Source organism: Rosa chinensis, chromosome 1, assembly GCF_002994745.2.
Source record: "Rosa chinensis cultivar Old Blush chromosome 1, RchiOBHm-V2, whole genome shotgun sequence".
Lineage (NCBI taxonomy): Eukaryota > Viridiplantae > Streptophyta > Magnoliopsida > Rosales > Rosaceae > Rosa > Rosa chinensis.
Window position 1 is genome coordinate 63,470,052 of NC_037088.1, and position 18,443 is coordinate 63,488,494.

General features: G+C 37.1%; 1 protein-coding gene across 1 annotated transcript; it reads right to left on the reverse strand.

Moving 5' to 3' along the window:
- Nucleotides 1–9,690: 9,690 nt before the first annotated feature.
- LOC112168892 (phosphoglucomutase, chloroplastic) lies at nt 9,691–15,275 on the reverse strand. Its single transcript, XM_024305860.2, has 22 exons — nt 14,926–15,275; nt 14,764–14,829; nt 14,512–14,556; nt 14,325–14,417; nt 14,137–14,189; nt 13,887–13,938; nt 13,712–13,780; nt 13,450–13,518; nt 12,959–13,081; nt 12,824–12,873; nt 12,558–12,636; nt 12,412–12,476; nt 12,256–12,323; nt 11,885–12,003; nt 11,699–11,773; nt 11,500–11,615; nt 10,891–11,032; nt 10,664–10,745; nt 10,547–10,593; nt 10,355–10,432; nt 10,125–10,230; nt 9,691–10,044 (listed from the first exon to the last, which is right to left on the reverse strand). Exons 1-22 carry the CDS (start codon nt 15,145–15,147, stop codon nt 9,977–9,979), a joined length of 1,887 nt encoding a protein of 628 aa, XP_024161628.1. The 5' UTR covers nt 15,148–15,275; the 3' UTR covers nt 9,691–9,976.
- Between the last annotated feature and the right edge of the window lie 3,168 nt (nt 15,276–18,443).

Sequence of the window (18,443 nt, forward strand, 5' to 3'; positions counted from 1 at the left end):
TCTAAGGGAAGGTGATGAGGTAACCATCTCTCTGAAGAAATTGCGTTTGAGCTTAATTAGCTATCGGAAAAAAAAAAAAAAAATTCTTGATGCAGTGACCATGGGGTTAGAGGTACCCTCTGGTAATGTTGAATAATCTAAGAGGAAGAAGGACCGGCCTATGGGAAGCTTGAACAAGCTGCCTTATGGTACGGCGGGGAAGGGCAAGAATGCCAAGAGTGATACTGAGTCGGGAAAGATGAATAAGAGCAAGAAGACCAACCTGATGCCCAAATTGTTGGTTGTTGAAGAGACTGAGGATGAGGCTGGTTCCAACCCAAACGAGAAGGAGCTAGCACTTTCTTAAGTCTGTATGCTATTAGACATCTGGTTACAATCCTCATCTCTATGAGTTTTTCTAAAATGTTTCTAGTTATTATTTGTACCAAAATTATGTGCTGGCCGATTAGACTAGAAGAGTAATTTTTCCTTTAGGAAGAGAGGTTGTTCTTGCTTGGTTAGGCTTGCTTTCCAGCGAGTATCCGTTTAGACTTTAATGAGTTTAGTTTTGTCTTATATATGTTGTCTGGTTCTTTACTAGATTTCTTGTATAAGTGCATGTTAGACTCTGGCCTATTTAATAACTTTGCTTACTAATAATATCAATTCCTATTTAAAAAAAAAAAAAACTAAATAAGATATATAATTTCCAAGCATGAATTTAGAGTTTAATTAGTTTTCAAGTTTTAGAAAAAGCCTAATCTATAGTCACTCGTGTAACTGCAATAGGTTCATAACCAGTTAACCACATAGGTTCATATACCCTTGTTTGTTCATCTAAAAAAAAATATACCTTTGTTTGTCAACTGTGGTTGAGACTAATTAAAAGAAACCAACTTGAAGATTCAATGAAACCTATCTGAACTAGTACTGAAGGTGAAGTCTGAAAGAGAGATGCTCATAGTTCTAGTTGGTCTAATGAAATATGCAATTCATAAGCTTTGTAATAAAACGCATGCATGAGTCCGCACGGACTAGATTTAAGTGCAGATTAAACGTAATTGATTTCAAATTAAGTACCATTATTAGATAATAATCACCAACTTCAAAAGTTTAAGGGTAAAAGTTATAAATAGTTCTTGTAGTTTGGAGTGATGTTCAAAATTAACCTTCTTGTTTAAAAATATTTAATTTTACCCTTGTGCTCTTGTGCTCTTGTGCTTTGCGAAACTAATTAATGTTTGTCCAAATGCTATATTTGACAAAAATCTCTCATGTGCAAGGATAAATTTGTCATTTCAATTTAAAATAGTAAAAGAAATTTAATTAAATAGCATTTGAAAAATGAAAATAAAAAAATAGGAGGTTGTGAAATTCTGGTTTTTATTTATTTTTAATTTCATTTCCTACAAAATTTCTAATTTATTTGTTTTTTGTTTTATTTTGTATTGAGATGACAAACTTATCCTTACACATGGGAAATTTTTGTCAAAATTAGCTTTTGGACAAACTTTGATCAATTTTGCAAATCATAAGGGTAAAATTAAACATTTTGAAACCACAAAGTTAATATTGAGTATCACTCCAAATCACAGGGACTATTTATAACTTTTACCCAAAGTTTAAGTATAGTGAATACCAACAATGTATTCCAAGCTATTTATAGCATACACTACATTGAAGACGCGAAACCCTATGTAACAATGGAAAATTTTCTACGTATCAGCGGTGCAAGTGAATCAGCAAATTTAGCATATCTCAGCTATTGATATTTATAGACAACTTTTTTTTAATAATAAAAAATATACTTGATGTTATCCAACCGTCAATTTATGTTGGTGCAAGTACACACCGTTACACTAAATACTCTCTTATGTAACAATTTATCATATTGCACCTCCATTAGTTTTGATTCGGATGCTCAAATTTTTACAAAGCTAAGAAAAAGACTGTAATAAATATCCTCATAAAATTAGTCATAATTCATGCATTGGGTGTATCAGTAGTTCGTAGATCTCCAATTTGGCATGACATGCAAATTTTTCATACACAGTCTCAACTGTCAACTCCATTTCTTTATGCCTACCAGGAAAAGAGCTAGGAACATCCTCAAGGTACTAGACAATTTTTCTACAGCTTCAAGACAAAAGATCAATTTCCACAAATCATCCATTTATTTCTCTCCCAAAGTGGCAAGTTCTACAAAACAGGATATTGTAAATGTCCTGAACATTCAACATAAAACAACCATTGGTAAGTATTGAGGTATTCATAATGTTATTTTTTGGAAAGACCCTATTAATGCAAAGGAACTTCTCCTAAAGTTGGTAGGAAAACTTAGTGGTTGGAAGATATGAACACTTTCAAGAGCTGGCAGATTGACTTTGATAAAATCTAATCTCGCCAGCATGTCTAATCATACCATGTCTTGTTTCAAATGCCTGCAGAAAATTACTAACAAAATTGACCAATTAGCCCAAGACTTCTTCTGGTGCTCTGATATGAAATGCCCTCCAATAGCTTGGGATCAAGTCTATCAGCCTAAATCTTTAGGAGGTTTGGGAGTTAGACCCTCGGCTTTATTTAACAAGGCAGCATTAACCAAATGGGAAAATTTCGCAAACAGTACACCAAATAAAAGCCACTAATAATTCTTATACATAAAGTTCCAAACCAAACATTTCGGTACACGAAATCTGAAACTCGACCCACTATCAGTACATGACGTCAATTTTTGACACCAAAATGTCCATTATGCCCTCAATTCTTTTTTTTTAATAAAAAAAATTTTAATAAAATTTTTTTTTCTGTTATTTTTTTTCCTTCGTTTTTTCTGTTATTTTTTTTTCTTCCTTCGTTTTTATCTCTTTCTTTCTTTTCACATGAGTAAATATTGGCTGAGTTACAAATATAAGATGTAGGACCATAAATCTCACCAATTGGAGGGCAAGGGCGGCATTGGAAGCGAGGGAGTGAGCGTGGAGGTGAGGAGGAAGGCGGCGTTGGAAGCGAGGGAGTGAGCCCGGAAGAAGGAACAAGAAAGAGATAAAAACGAAGGAAAAAAAAAATAACAGAAAAAAAAATTTATTAAAAAAAAAAAACTGAGGGCATAATGGACATTTTGGTGTCAAAATTTGACGTCGTGTACTGATAGTGGGTCGAGTTTCAGATTTCGTGTACCGAAATGTTTGGTTTGGAACTTCATGTATAAGAATTATTAGTGGCATTTACTTGGTGTACTATTTGCGAAATTTTCCCTAACCAAATTGGCTTGGAAAATCTTTATTGACCAGGATAACTGGTGGGCTCAAATTGTGAGGAAAAAGTATCTTAGGAAATTTTCTTTTTTCCAGGTAAAGAAGAAACAGACCAATTCAATGGCTTGGAAGGGAGTGCTGGAGGCAAGGGAACTCATCCTCAAAGGCATAAGATGGATCATTGGCAAATGTCAGTCTATTAACTTTTGGTCTTTCAATTGGGCTTTTGACTTCCTACTTTATAATTTACTAAATGAAAAAAAGAAGTCCACTGTTAACTGGAATGGAGTTGTTGCTGATTATATTAGCAATGGTAGGTGGAACAAAGAAAAATTGCTCCTTTACTTTGACCTCAATGTTGTGAATCAAATTATTGGTATTCCTATTCCCTCGACTGACCAGGAAGATAACTTTGTCTGGGGGCTATCCTCCAATGGAAAATTCACCATTAAATCAGCTACTTGGCTGCAGTTAGACAATGTGCAGAAGCATACTCGTACTGAACTGATTAACAAACTTTGGATCTTCGGCTGGATCTTTCCTTCAGGGACGATTGAAAACCAGGGATAGGCTTTCCAGATTTCATCTAATTAATGATAATTCCTATCCTTTATGCAATACTGACAATGAAACAGCTGACCACTTATTTGGTTATTGTGATTTCACTAAGACAGTTTGGAGGTTTGCAGGCATATCTTCATCAACAAACTGGGATGAGGGCTATTATCAAGTTTTCAAGCAGATGTTTATTCTGCAACCTTATGACCAACATCTTTTTGCAAAGATGATTACTCTCTACTAGCATATCTGGAAAGCAAGAAACGATAAGATCTTCCAAAGCAAGAATGCTACACCTCACATGATACTTGCAACCTCCTATGCTGCTTTGCATCCTGCAAACAGTCCCACTCAAGGTACAAGTTATACCCTGACTCCTGTTAGTACTGTTCATATCTCTTGGAGACCGCCAGCTCAAGATGCAGTCAAAATCAATTTTGATGGCTCAGTCAAACCAAACTTAGCAGCTGTTAAGGGTATAATAGGTATTAGATAGGAGTGGTTATTTTAGAATAGTATAAAAGTCTTCACTCTGTAATATTCATCATCAGTTGTGTAAAAAATGTAGCCCTCACAAGTTTTTCTTGCTTTCTCTTCTCTCTTTACCTTTCTTCTTCAATGTTTCTTTGTATTGCTTTCATGGTATCAGGAGCTCAGGTCGATCAGTGACCTAGATGTTCTTGCTTCCTCTATCCTTTGCTTTTGCGTTGTCAGTTTCCTTCAATTTTTATTTTCCCCAATTTCAAACCCTAATCCGCAAATTCACTTTCTCCCTCTGCCATGGATCCTTGCTCGATGCTTGTGCTAATCGGCTCCCTATTTCTCTCTGATCGGAGAGAGCTTATTCGTTATGTCATGATACGATTTCAGTACTTCTGGAGTGAAACTCAAACCGAGAATGCAAAATGTCGTCACCTACTCCTGCACCTGAACTCGCATCGGAACCTCTGCAGTATAATCATCGCAGCCTCCACTGGAATTTGAGTGTGGACTCATCTAGATCGTTTGGTACAATCACAGAGATTCTGGTAATTTCTTTCCGATTGGCATCTCTCTTTTCTGCTCTTGAGCTATTGTCTATCATGGAATCTCTGTACTAGGTTGTTATGTCCAGTTTTCATCCGTCCATGTTGAAAGTATAGTTGAATTAGTTGAATTTTGAATAAGAAGAATTTGTGATATTTTCAAGAAGAATTGGTGGAATTTCTTTTCTGTTGAATTAGATGAATTTCGAAGAAGAATTAGTTGTATATATTTGACGAAGAAGAATTGATTGAATGTTGAAAGAAGAAGTGAATCATTTTTTTGAAGATGAATTATTGGATTTTGAACAAGTAGAAGATTTAGTTGTAAATATTTGTGAAAGAATGAGTGAATTTTGAAGAAGATGAATGGATTGAATTTTAAAGAAGTAGATGAATTAGTTGTATATAGTTTGAAGAAGAAGAATTGAATGCAGTTTGAAGAAGAAGATTTAAGTGATTGTTAAAAGAAGGAGATTTAGTTGAATAGAAGAAGTTTTTCTTTTCCTTTTTGAAGGGATGGTTATGGTTCTGGATATGATTTTGGTGTTGGTTATGGTTTTAGGAGTTATGGAGGTGGAAGGAAGTTTAGTGAGGTGGATAAAGAAGATATCAGAGAATAATGTGGCAAAGTATTATCAACAACAGATTAAAATGATTGAGTTCTATCACGAGGTCCTGGTTTGAGTCTCCATGCTTCCAGTGTCCATGATTTGAGAGTATTCTTTTCTCAATACCCAGTTGAAGTGTTGAAAACAAAGCCATTCTGTAGTCGCAAGGATCATGAACAGAGAATGGAAACTTCTATGGGTACTCTTGTTTGTTTGATCACAACCTTGTTTGTCACTGATTTCTAAGGCTGTCAAGGACCAACTTTGGAAAAGCATCGTATCCTCTCCACTATTCTAATGACTATTGGAATTGCAATTATTTGTTGGGGTGCTCTGCCATCATCCTTCACAATCTACATTTTTGGAGTTCAGGAAGTTGTAAAGAACTGGCAATTGTTCTTGTGTGTATCTGTTGGTCTTGGGCTGGACTACCATTGGGTTCGTCACTGCATATCATACTAGCAATTGATTCAGCCCCATGCAAGATGTTGCTGATTTCTGTAAGTTAGGTGCTACCACCAATGTTTTGTTTGGGCTTGCTCTAAGATACAAGTCAATCATCATTCCAATTCTTGCCATTCAGATGCTTCTTGACCGTTGCAAAAGATGTTTTTGGTCAATTCTGATGAAGAGGGGAATATATTTTGCTACATATGGATTCAAAGAAAATCTCTTGGCCTTTTGGTCTCTATGTGAATGAAGAACAACCATACGGCAACCAGCTTAAGTGTAGCATATTGGAAGCTCGTTTCTTGTGCTGCTGGGGTTTTATTTGATGCTTTGATAAATTAGCAGGTTTTTTTCTTTGTTCCAACCATTATGCTTGGGTGCGATACCCAAGCATATGGTTGAGGGGGGATGTTAAGGGTATAATAGGTATTAGATAGGAGTGGATATTTTAGAATAGTATAAAAGTCTTCACTCTGTAATATTCATCATCAGTTGAGTAAAAAATGTAGCTCTCACAAGTTTTTCTTGCTTTCTCTTCTGTCTTTACCTTTCTTCTTCAATGTTTCTCTGTATTGCTTTCAGCAGCAACTGGCTACATAATTCGTGATCACTATGGAAAACCAATCATCGCAACTGCAAAGTGCGCTGGTGTCACTACAGTTCCGGTGGCGGAGGCACCTGCACTGCGAAACAGTCTTATCACTGCTCAAGATAAAAGGTTTCACCAGGATTGAAGTGGAAGGAGACTCCATTGATGCGGTAAATGGAGTCTGCCAGCCACTATGGAGATTACTGAAGATAATACAAGATATCAAATCTATCGCCTCCAGTTTTAACTTTATCTCTTTCAAACATGTTTTTAGGGAAGCAAACTTTGTAGCGGATCTTTTTGCAAATGGGTGCTATGATGGCACCACTTGGATAGATAGGTATCCGGCTGAGGTTTTTAGAGCTCTGCTCTTTGACTCTGTAAACAGTGGATGCCCCCGGGGCTTCTGTCTATCTTAATATATAATCTTTTGACATAAAAAAAAATTTTAAAAAAAAACTCCATTTCTTTATGTGCAGAAGTGAATGGAAGCGTGTATTGGAGCACTGAGATCGCATCACATCCTGAGTAGTGTTTAACTTGTTTGTCGAGTTGACTTGCATGTCGTCTATGCCTTCCTCCATTATCAGTTTCATGGATATTTTGATAAGTGGGAAGGCCAGAATAACAGATCAAATAATAATGTAGAAATTAGGTTAATGACATTGGGGCATAGCGCAACAGATCGGATGTGTCCGGGCGAAAGCATAAATGATAAGTAGTGGTTTCAAACTGCTGGACAAAATTTGAAGAATGTGGTATATTGTGGATGTGTCGGGTACGCGTGAGTTTGGACCGCTAACTTCAGTTTTGGTAACTAATTTGGACTTCGATTTCCATTTCGACCAATGCTGTTTACCCAGTCAAAATCGAGTGTAAAGGTTGCAGTAGGATTAGAGTTCGAAGCATGTATAAAGGAGTGCTTTGGTTCACTATTGAGAATTTGTGGGTGAATTCTATTGTTGGATTTCAATATTCATCATAGTATAAACCTCTGTTGGATTTCGATTTCTCACTGCCTCAGTTTTTGTGGAAATTTTCTTCTTTCTTTTAGTACTTCTAGTATGATGTTGACTTGTTTAAGAGTCGATGACTAAATGGCATTCTCAAGGAAGCCAAACAACGTGTTAAAAAAAAGCGTGTTACAAAGCAAAGCAATATTAAGAAATAGTATTGACCATTTTTGATTTTTCATGCGTGCGATTCTTTTGATTCATTGTCTGTATAATGGGGGATCACACTAACAATGCAGATATCAAATGCTTACACTCTTTAAACTCCTTTATTCCTTAAAATATCTTTGATGTGTGGCCTTAAGTTATAAGTTTGTCCCAAAATTATTGTTGGACTCTTGTTATTATTGTGGAGCACCATAACTAATGCTGTCCCATAATGTTCTTTCCAAATAACAATTCAAACATTCCTCATTCCTATTATCTACAGGACAGAAGAAGACATAGTAGGTGGGAATGAGAGACATGAAGGTCCCTGCCCACGAGTGAGGCACATTAACATGAACATGAACACAAAGAAGAAGATGATGGTTGGAGTTCTAGCTCTTCTCCCATGAAACTGATAGACCCAAGAAGATTGGATCTATCAACAACTAGGGTCTGCTCGATCTAAATACTTTCAAAACAGCTGAGCTGAGTAGCAGTGTCACAATTCTATAAGGACAAACACAGTGTCCATCAATCTGGCCTCTATCTCTTACTATATATCCACTAAAAGGTTGCTTACTTTTCTCAGCATCTCTGCCATTATTTGCTGGTGGGTCTTCTCCTGCATAGAGATTTAAGATCTTATTGGACAATGGGGGGCAAAGACAATCTGGATTTGATTTTGGTTTTGGACTTTAAAGCAAGAAAAGCCGGTTTTGCTTGGCTTGCTTGTGGCAATTATGTCAAAAATTTATATTGCGGTTTAGGCTTCAACATCAACTACTTTGGTGCCATCTTTCAACACAAGAAATGGGAACCTGTTTTTTCCAGAAAACTTTGGGCAAAAGTAGAACTAGCATTACCCTTGAACCAATAAAAGCAACAAGAAGGTACAAGAACAGCTAAGGGGACCCAAATCCTGTCATTCTTGATTCCTGCTACTACCTCACCCAAATGCACTAACAACCAATCTTCAGTCTTCAAGTATTTTGATCTGAGAAAGTGTGGAATCTAAATGAATGGTTGGTCTTAGTTGCATAAAATTGATTGTATAGTGGGAAAACCCATCATGGATTTGCATTGGTGACATCGTTGACACAACATTCACCAATATGAAATAAATCATATAACCACAATAATCAGAAACAGAAAGACAGAGCAAAGTGTAGAAGCAGCTAGAAAAAAGAGAGTGTCAAATCCCTAGAAAGGAAAGTCGAGCGGTGCAGATGTCGCTCTGAGAGAAGTACAAGACTAGCTAGCAGGAGGTATCTAATTGTAAGAGTAGTCTTTTCATCTTCGCGTTATGCATAATCCAGTCTATAAAGTGAGGAGGATGGTGGTCCTGCTCGTTTAGTTTTACAGTCAGCTCCCATGTAAAAGGGTCGGGAAGCGGCTATTGGATGCTGTTTATTGTGGAGAACTGATCAGGTCTACATGAACCATAGGAGACTCAAGGATCAGAAATCAACAAGTAGCTGTTGTTCATTATGTTCCAAACGAGACGAACATGAATGATGGCATATTGGGGTCATTGAACTAGTCAGTTGCTACTAGGTTGCACCCTGCCTTTCTGAAAAGCCTGGTATGCCTCTCAACAAAGGCAATGATGAGTGACGAGCCTCAGATTGTGAGAAGCCAAAGGAGATGGAAGATTTGAACTGGATCTAGTGTAGTTGCAAGAGTAAATGCTTCCTATCACCGAAGCGGACAGCACCCCTTTTCTGTATGAAACTTTATCAGATTAGTCTCTCTTTGAAATGAGATTAGGCCGATTACACTATGATCAATACTGTTAGAAGCAAGTTTATTTCTTTCAATGCTTTTCTTGGACGTAGACTTCCTCATATTAGTTGGGCCTTGTGGGGTTTAGGGTCTTGCCATTTATTTGTTTTGGGAGCAAATGTGCTCTTTAGCGTTTTGGTGTTCCAGCAGACGTTACTGTGTTTCTGCTCCTCCGTTTGAGCTCCGTTTCAAGGCTCTTTCTAATAAGTTTGCATTCCAAAGTGAAAAAAAAATAATAATAATAATAATAATACTAATAATAATAAAATAAATAAAAACACATTGAAGGTTCAAACAGAGTAACTGGTTTTCCACTTGAGATGGGATGTTTATTCTGTGTATAAGTTCGGAGTTCAAGTTTTATTCCAATCAGGTGCTTTTAAAGCAACAAGGAAATGCCTTTCACTTTCATATATTTTCCTTCCAACATATTACAAGGGTCATGATTTATTTTTCAAGCCGTACACGAAAACTTAAAAGGTGGGATATGTACCACAACTCACTGCCCCTGGCACTACTAACTTGGGGTGATTCTTATGACAGATGGTACCAGTTATGGAGTTGTGCTTTATGTGATGACTGTGGGCTTCTCCCTTCCAGTGAACTCCTTCAGCTTCGATACAGACAATGCCAAATCTAACGCATAACCAGAAAAGGATGTATAAGCAACAGTTATATACGTCCTTTGTTACTGAAGTAAATGACGGTACACTAACCTATTAAGGGTTTCAGTGCCACTTGGGCGTCCTCATCATGTTTGGAGACATCTGGTTCATACTGTTCAATGTATATTCGAATAGTTGCTCCTGCTGAACCTGTTCCCTGTATATATGATATTTGAAAGTCAATTACATTCTGCAGAAGCTTCTTAAAATAAAAAGAATTATAGACTGAAGAAAAGCTTCTTAAAATAAAAAGAATTATAGAATGAAGAAAAGCTTATTACTGATAAACGATATATGATCCTCGATCCATCAGTAAAAACAAACCGAACACCCTGCTTTGATGCCACACTTCCATCAACCTGCAAAATCATAGGAGATTGGATTTAAACATGCTGATCCCAAAAACTTTATTCATTTGCTTTAAGTCATGGAATTGGGAAAGGATGGAAAACATGTAGCGCTCTGGAACTTACAGGATCAGTATAGGTGAAGTCATCGGCAAATTTGAGAGCATAATTTCCTGCGTTGTGATATTTTCAGCATCCAAAAGGTCATGGGAGCAACAAAGGGAAATACATGTAAAAACTTACCAAACTTTTCACCAGGCTTGCTCCTAGAGATTAATTCTCTAAGATGATTTATCATCTTATTGGCACCTTCAGACGCACATTCCTGGATAAAGGCTAATTAAAACATAGAAGCTACCCCAGTAAAAGATAAGTTAATCTAAAAGGATGATCACAAAGCTCCAGAACTGAAAGTAGAGTGCATTCGGTGATTATGAAAGTATGGTTCAAATTGCAGTTACGATGCTTACTTCATAGTCGTATCGAGAAAAGAAATTTCTTCCATAGGTTGCCCAGTGTTCCTTCACAACGTCTGTAACAGAGACCAACTTCTCGCCAGGTTTTTTGTCTTTGTTCCGATATGCAATGATAGAAAGCCAAGCTAAGACAGCCCTGTCATTTAAAAACTCAGGTCTCACACTGGAAGTGACAATTATTGTGATGAACCAATGAGAAAAAAATCTACTTATAGCGTGATATGCCCATAAGTAGCTAAAACTTGTCCAAGAAAATTGAAGCATCAGACAATTCATTTAAAGGACACTGATTTTGGAAAAGAATAGTAAGCTGTTAGAAACCATTTTGTACCAGTAGAACCAAAGCCAAGTAGGGTTTGATAAAAGAAACTACAACAACTACATTCGAAAGTCAGCCTATTGGGAGGGAAGAGCTTTAACTCCACACATTTCACTTAGATATGAGAGAATTCACACTATCAAACAAAACAGTCAAGAAGCAAAACTTCAGCAGAGCACCTTTTGTTAATAAACCCATTTTTGAATATGTAAATAAGTCTTATTCAAAGTAGGCAAAAGGTGCACACTATAAGAACCCGAAAGTATAGATTTTTAGTCAAATACCATATGCCATCCTTCTCGCGGATGTGGTCAGAACCTGTTCCAAAACTCTCTTCCCCACATATAGATAACTTCCCAGCATCCATAAGATTCCCAAAGAACTTCCAACCAGTGGGAACCTGAGGTTACATAAGATGTTATGAGAAGTGCATCTCTTAGAAATAAATCGCTGCTTCAAGTACAATAGTCAAGAGAGATAAACCTCAAAGAAAGGAAGCTTTAACTTTTCAGCAACACGATCAAGTGCACCGCTTGTTGGCATGGACCGTGCTAATCCCTAAATAATTTTAAATGGAAGAAAAAGAGTTATATACTGCTGTTCTAAAGATAGAGTCACTCAGTCACATGAGATAAGTAAGAAGCTGGAAAGTTGAAAACAAGTGCACACCTTGGGGCCACTCTGAAAATATGGAATAGTTTCTTGAGCATTGGCTGCGATAATTGCAACAGAGTCTGAAGGAGTAACAAAAAAGCCTTTACCAAGAATCATGTTTCTATCACCATCCCCTGATTTAAAAAGGAAAAAAAAAAAAAGAATTTTTTTTGTTATTCAACAAGTTGATATGTCCATTGCAACTTCTAAAACAACAAAGAAAAGGAGTCGTATAATCTCTGACTTCAGCACTTCCATGCATTGTAATTTTCTCTTACTATCTGAGCGCAATTAAGTTTAGAACATCAAAAATTATACTAATAAAATTTTACGGCTCCTAATTCATAAAGTCATTAGTACAAGTTCTGCTGCCTTAGTTAACATACCATCGCTTGCAGCTCCAAAGTCGGGTCCATTTTTACTGTACAAAACATCGACGAGATCCTTAGCATACCTGTTTGACAACATAATAACATGTTAGCAGTGCCCTGATATGATCAAAAGTTATGAACTGAGCATCATCAATACCATTAAACTCTTACGTGAGATTAGGATCTGGATGACCATGCCCAAAATCCTCTAGAGGCACTCCATTTGAAATTGAATCCTACATGACATGTCTAACAGCTGTCATGAGGAAAACAGATCTGAAATAGATTATAATCATTCTCCAATTAGTCTAACATACCGGAGTGGCTCCCAGTTTATCCACAAAGATGGGTTTTGCATAAGCACCAGTAACAGCATGCATGGCATCAAATAGAAACCTGGAAAGTTCCAGCCATTAAGTAGTCTAGAATCATGTAAATATCATCTACCATATTGAGCACCTTACACACAAATATGGCATGAACTGAATATGAAGCAATTCATAATCTGCTAATAAATAAGCTATACAACCAAAATAAGCTAGCACACGGTAAAAATTCTTCGATAGAGGGCAGATAAGTATACCTGAAGTCTAACTTCAGAAGATTTTTGATAAGCTGGAAATCAAATACATTCTACAGGAAATATTGAACAATCAGTGGTATCCAAACGAGATTATTTGTCATAAAAAATAACAAAAAACATGATTTTTGTCTGCACCTCCATTAGTTCCAAGTAGTCAGTAACTGGATCAATAACTTCAACAGAGAAGTTTCCATAGTTTATAACTCCAACAGAAGATAAGTCAACATCAGTGATGTCTGCTATCTTTATTTCCGAGATCTGCATGGCATTTACAGGATTTAAATAATCACTCAGAAATGGTATAGGTAAAAAGCATATGAAAATTATACGAAAAGTTTTAAGTTTTGGAATTTATACTTCAAGATATATGACTAGAGGTCAAGACTTCTCCTACAGAGAATGCCAGGAGGAAAACTAACTGTTTTGCAAAGTAAGTGAATTTTGAATCAAAGAGATCTTACTGTGTTTCTTAAATTTGACACCTGACTGGAGACAAATTATAAGTTGTTTCTTCTTTTGGGTGAGTTATAAAAGGTTATGGAGCAACAACACAGAAACCAAATTCAACAAATGTGAATAGAAGGATAAGAAGGGTAGCGAATAAGCATACAAAATCAGATACTTACAGAAAGAGTGTTTCCATAAATCTTGTCAGTGATGGACTCAGGTGCAGGTTGTCCGCTACTGTAATTAAACTGGGAAGTGATCATAGATGTTGAGTCAGATTTTATCTAGTCGTCGATTTATAAACACTGTAATGTGTCAACACAAAAAGAAGCAAGGAAAAAATAAAAGAAGTTGAAACATGGCAAGTGTAAGGACTATGATCCGGTCATACTATACATTGCACTATGCATTCTCCATTTTATGTGTGCATGAGAAACTCACCTTAATACCCCAATCATAATCAGGTCCACCAGGATTGTGGCTTGCACTCATTATAAAACCACCATTGGCCTATAAATTTTGAAACATTACAAAGAAGACAAAAGGCTAGTAAGTACACTGTATAATGATCGGCCATGATGATGAAATACAAAAGAATCAAGCAGAAGTAGCTTGCCTTCCTCTTGCGGATAACAGCAGAAACAGCAGGTGTTGACAAAATTCCTTCCCTGCATTTTATAGAAATCCTATCATTAACTCATATTACTAAAGCTTAAAGGTATTACCTGAGGAGAAAGTAGAAAGGATCAAAACATGCAATTAGATGCATGAGAATCTAAAATTCCATATCAGCCATCACACGAAATTGAAACAATTATGTAAAGGCACTACTAGTACTTGAGACAGCAGCTAATCCAGGCACTCACTTGCCAACCAAAATTTTCCCAACACCATTCCCTGCGGCAATTTTGATGATAATCTGCATTACAGATCCAAAACAATGATCATAAAAACAGAAAGTAGGATTTCCAATATGAATGGAGATCAAATGAAAACATCAAATTTAATGCAAGCATTGAGTGAAAAATAAAGGAAGAAACTTTTATAAGAGAACCTGTGCAGCTTCACGATTAAAGTAACGACCATCACCTCCCAGCACCAGTAAACCATCCCTGTAATCTTCTGGTGGCAATGAATCAAATAACGCCTGCGCAAAAGAAAATTCAAAATCACTCAGAAAGCCACAATGCACTGAACGCAAAGATGAATTCCACACCGCAAATAAGTGTAAGCACTCAAACCTGGATCCAATTGGCAAGGTAATTCTCTTGCTGAAAAACTTTCACCTACAAAACAGACGTTTTGGGGAAAACGAGTTAAGGCCCCTCATTCAATTTCATTGCAGAAACGAAAGTGATCAATGACAGGTCTTTCTTCAAGCATATACAAACACTATTCAGCTAGGCATGCTTAACCAATTGGCTTACTTGAATCACAATTTTCTTCATTTCAACAGAATGGCACATCAAAAACAATGAATGATGGATAAATACCTTCTTTCGGAGACCGCTGGTTCCGGTCTTCTGGCCTTCGATCGGTTTGGTGGGAACCAAATTAATCTGAAACAAAAAGAAAACCAATTTGTTAAATCATTAAATTCAAGACACGAACAGAGTATCAGCAGAACACACATATAATGGAATGAAAGAGAGGACCTTGATGCCCTTGGGCTCTGCTACGGTTGCTGGAGAAGATGCGGCTTTGATGGTGAGGGAGTGTGGGGTTCTGAGAGGGAGGTGGTGGGGAAGAAGTGAGGAGGAGGAGGAGGAGGAGAAGAGAGAGAGAGATGGGTTTGGAGGAGTGAGAGTGGCATTTGATGAAAAGTTGGGTCTGGAAGTGGTGGAGAGAAGGGTGTGTAGTCTGAGAGAAAGTGCCATTCTTGAGTTTGTGTTTTGTGACTGAGTGTGTGCGTGTGTTGGCAGAGAGAAGAAGAAGAAGAAGAAGAAGAAATTTGGGAAGATCTATTCTTGGACTATTTGCTGCCTGATAATTAGGAGTTTGATTTGAAAATCCATGGTCGCCACATGTACGTTGGGAAACACTTATCTTCAGACTTCAGTTTCAATGTCATCATGTGACATTTTTTTTTTTTTGGCTTTCATTTTCGGCCTTTTGCCATTCAAATGTCGGGTTGAGTTTGGTTATTGTATTCTGTATTCTGCGTGTAAGTTTGTTCACGGTACAATAATGTATTAATATGTTAAGAGTGGATTAATTTAATGGTTCAGGTAAATTGATTCTATTCATTGATAAACCGGTATGAAGTAGACTTACTGATTTATCAATGAATGAATATTAATATATCTTCAACAAATGGTCCAGCGTTCAATGGGGGCCGAAGCATATGGTTACCTGGTTGGTTAAATGCTATTAATGAGAATAATAATTCACTATTTCTTAACAATAGGATCCGGAGACATCGTGGTTCATCATGCTATTGCTCTAGGTTTACATACAACTACATTGATCTCAGTAAAAGGTGCTTTAGGTGCACGTGGTTCTAAGTTAATGCCAAAACCCTTCTTTTCAACTTCAACGGTTGACTTGCCGAGGCACCGCTTAAATTAGTCGAGACAGTTGTTTACCTTCTAGCGCTTAAGCAGTTGCCTAAAGAGGTTTTTAGATTGATAATATTTGATTGTGACCTCAAACGTACAACACATATTCTCATCATGATTTATAGTTTCTTGTCTACCACTATTAATGACATTCATAAGTCAATTGTGCTCAACCCTTAACCAATTACACCGAGTTAATTGGACCAAACTCCAAATCAATTTCACGCCTATAATTAGATTATCTACATACTACATTAAAAGTTAACCAAAAAATCTTACGATACAATTTCGCTACTTCAGTATATATATATATATATATATATATTTTTTTTTTTATCAATTGGGGTGTCAATCCATTAATAAGTATATTAATTAGAGGCAAACATTACACAATAACCCACCCTATGAGCAGGCCGTCAAAAATAAGCTACTGATAAGAGCCTTAGTCCTTATAATCATGCGTAAAGATGCATTTCCTAGCAACTGAAACCAAGTCACCAGGAGAACTTGACACTATCAAGAAAGGAACCGAATCAGGCCAATTCCCAACCCAATTTATTCTTAAAACTTTTGGGACCACCCTATGCATAGGAGACTTCCCTAGAAGCACATACAGTCTGAGTTAGAGGTAAAAAACTCAAACCCAAAACAAAAACACTAAGCCCACCAGAAAGTAGTTGTAGCAAAGGGCACACCTTAAAGGCCCATAAAGAAACCTAGCTAAATCTAACTAAAAAACTAAATATCAATAACCCACAGTGGCCCAAGGGGATACAGCCCAAAGCTGAAGGGATTGGGCCAAAAAGATCCCAGCCACCACTACCCTGCTCAAGGGTGTCTGAGCACCGCCACCATCAAGATCTCACTGTCTGTTGCCGCCACGCCGCACAGAAATGCCACCACATCGTCTTAACACCATCATTCCTAAGGCATCACCGAGACCCAGTGCAGACGGTTCCCAAATTAGATGGAATTAAAACCTGCGCACCCGACAGTCAACACCTTTGTCGACGCCGCTACTTGGAGCCGGGATGGATCAGAATCTAACCCAGCCTCCACTGCTAGTCACCGCTCCTTGCACCGATGTACAAGTCTTCCTTGCAGCCGAGAAGCATTGAAATAGAGATCAAGGATCGACCACAATTGCCTCCAAGCCATCAACCCCGGAGGCCATGGCAAAAGAACTACCCGTCCGACAGCAAGAAACAAAATTTGCATGGTTTATTCACTCTCTGACTGCACTAGGGCTTAGAGAAGTTTTATAAATCTAATCTTCTTTTGTTTTGTATAATAACATTTGTCTTTACTAATTTCATTTAAGGGATAAATACTGGTTACTACCCTGTGGTTTAGGTCCAAAATCAATTCAGTCCCTGAACTTCTAATTTCATCAAAAACACCCCTACACTCTCAATTTTGATCTAATAGGTCCAATTCGTTAATATTCTGTTATGGATTCAAGTTATAGTTGGATTATTTGTTGAAAAACTATTTATGTTTAATAGTAGGACTCACTCCTAAATTGAATATGCAAGCCACATCGACACCCCATCATAAAACATAGGCCATATATGAGCCATGTTAACAAGTTAAATAACTCAATTGTCAGAAAACTAACAAATTGGACCTATTAGATCAAAATTGAAAGTGCATGGGTGTTTTTGATGAAATTAGAAGTTCAGAGACTGAATTGATTTTAGATCCAAACTATAGGGTAGTAATCAGTATTTAGCTCTTCATTTAATTTTTTTTCAAGAATTTCAATCAAAAAATAAAACAGTGATTGTGCTATACTGATCAGTGCCTTGCTCAAGGAATGGGAGGACTTGGCTAAGGTTAGTAATATATTGCAAGACTGTTGTCATTATTTAACGTCTCTTAGCTTTGTTTCTCTTAGGCGTGTCTTTCAGGAAGTAAATGGTGCAGCAAATATGCTTGCTCACCTTGCTAATAGTTCTTCTGTTGATGATTTTTGTGTTAATGATACACCTGAGATCATTATAGATGTTCTTATTGAAGACGGTTGTAATGTCACACGAGGTTTAAGCTATCCGTTCCCCTTATTGTACTGTCCATTTTTGAGTTTTTTTTTTTTTTTGAGGATGGAGTAATAATGATATTAATTAGCGGGAACTTCCTCTGCTATTAAAAAAAAAAAAAACAGAGTATATTTAAAAAAAATTTAAATTACAAAACCGTCCCATCGCTTTATTTATGGACTGCCAATTGGTCATTCGAAAAAGAAAGAAAAACAGTATCCGGTGCAGTCAATTCCCTTGGAGCCCGGATATGTGTCGAGTCCCTACTCGCTTTCTCCTTAATCAGGCACTCAAAATCTTTGACTCGACAGAAAAAGATTCAAAAACCACTCGCTTCCCCTGGGCTCGAGCCACATCTGATTCGTTTTCTTCGGCAAACAACCCCACTCTCGTCACTGTTTATGCTTAAAAGTTTGAAAGTGGCCGTAGCCGCTGTACTCCGGCCGACACGTGTTGCTTAAAATTTGGATTAAAGTACCATTATTACAAGCACGATACAGAGTCAGAGACACAACCCCAAATTCTACAGTGGAGAACTGATGTTGACTGAGGGTGTGAGAACTGAAAACTAACTGA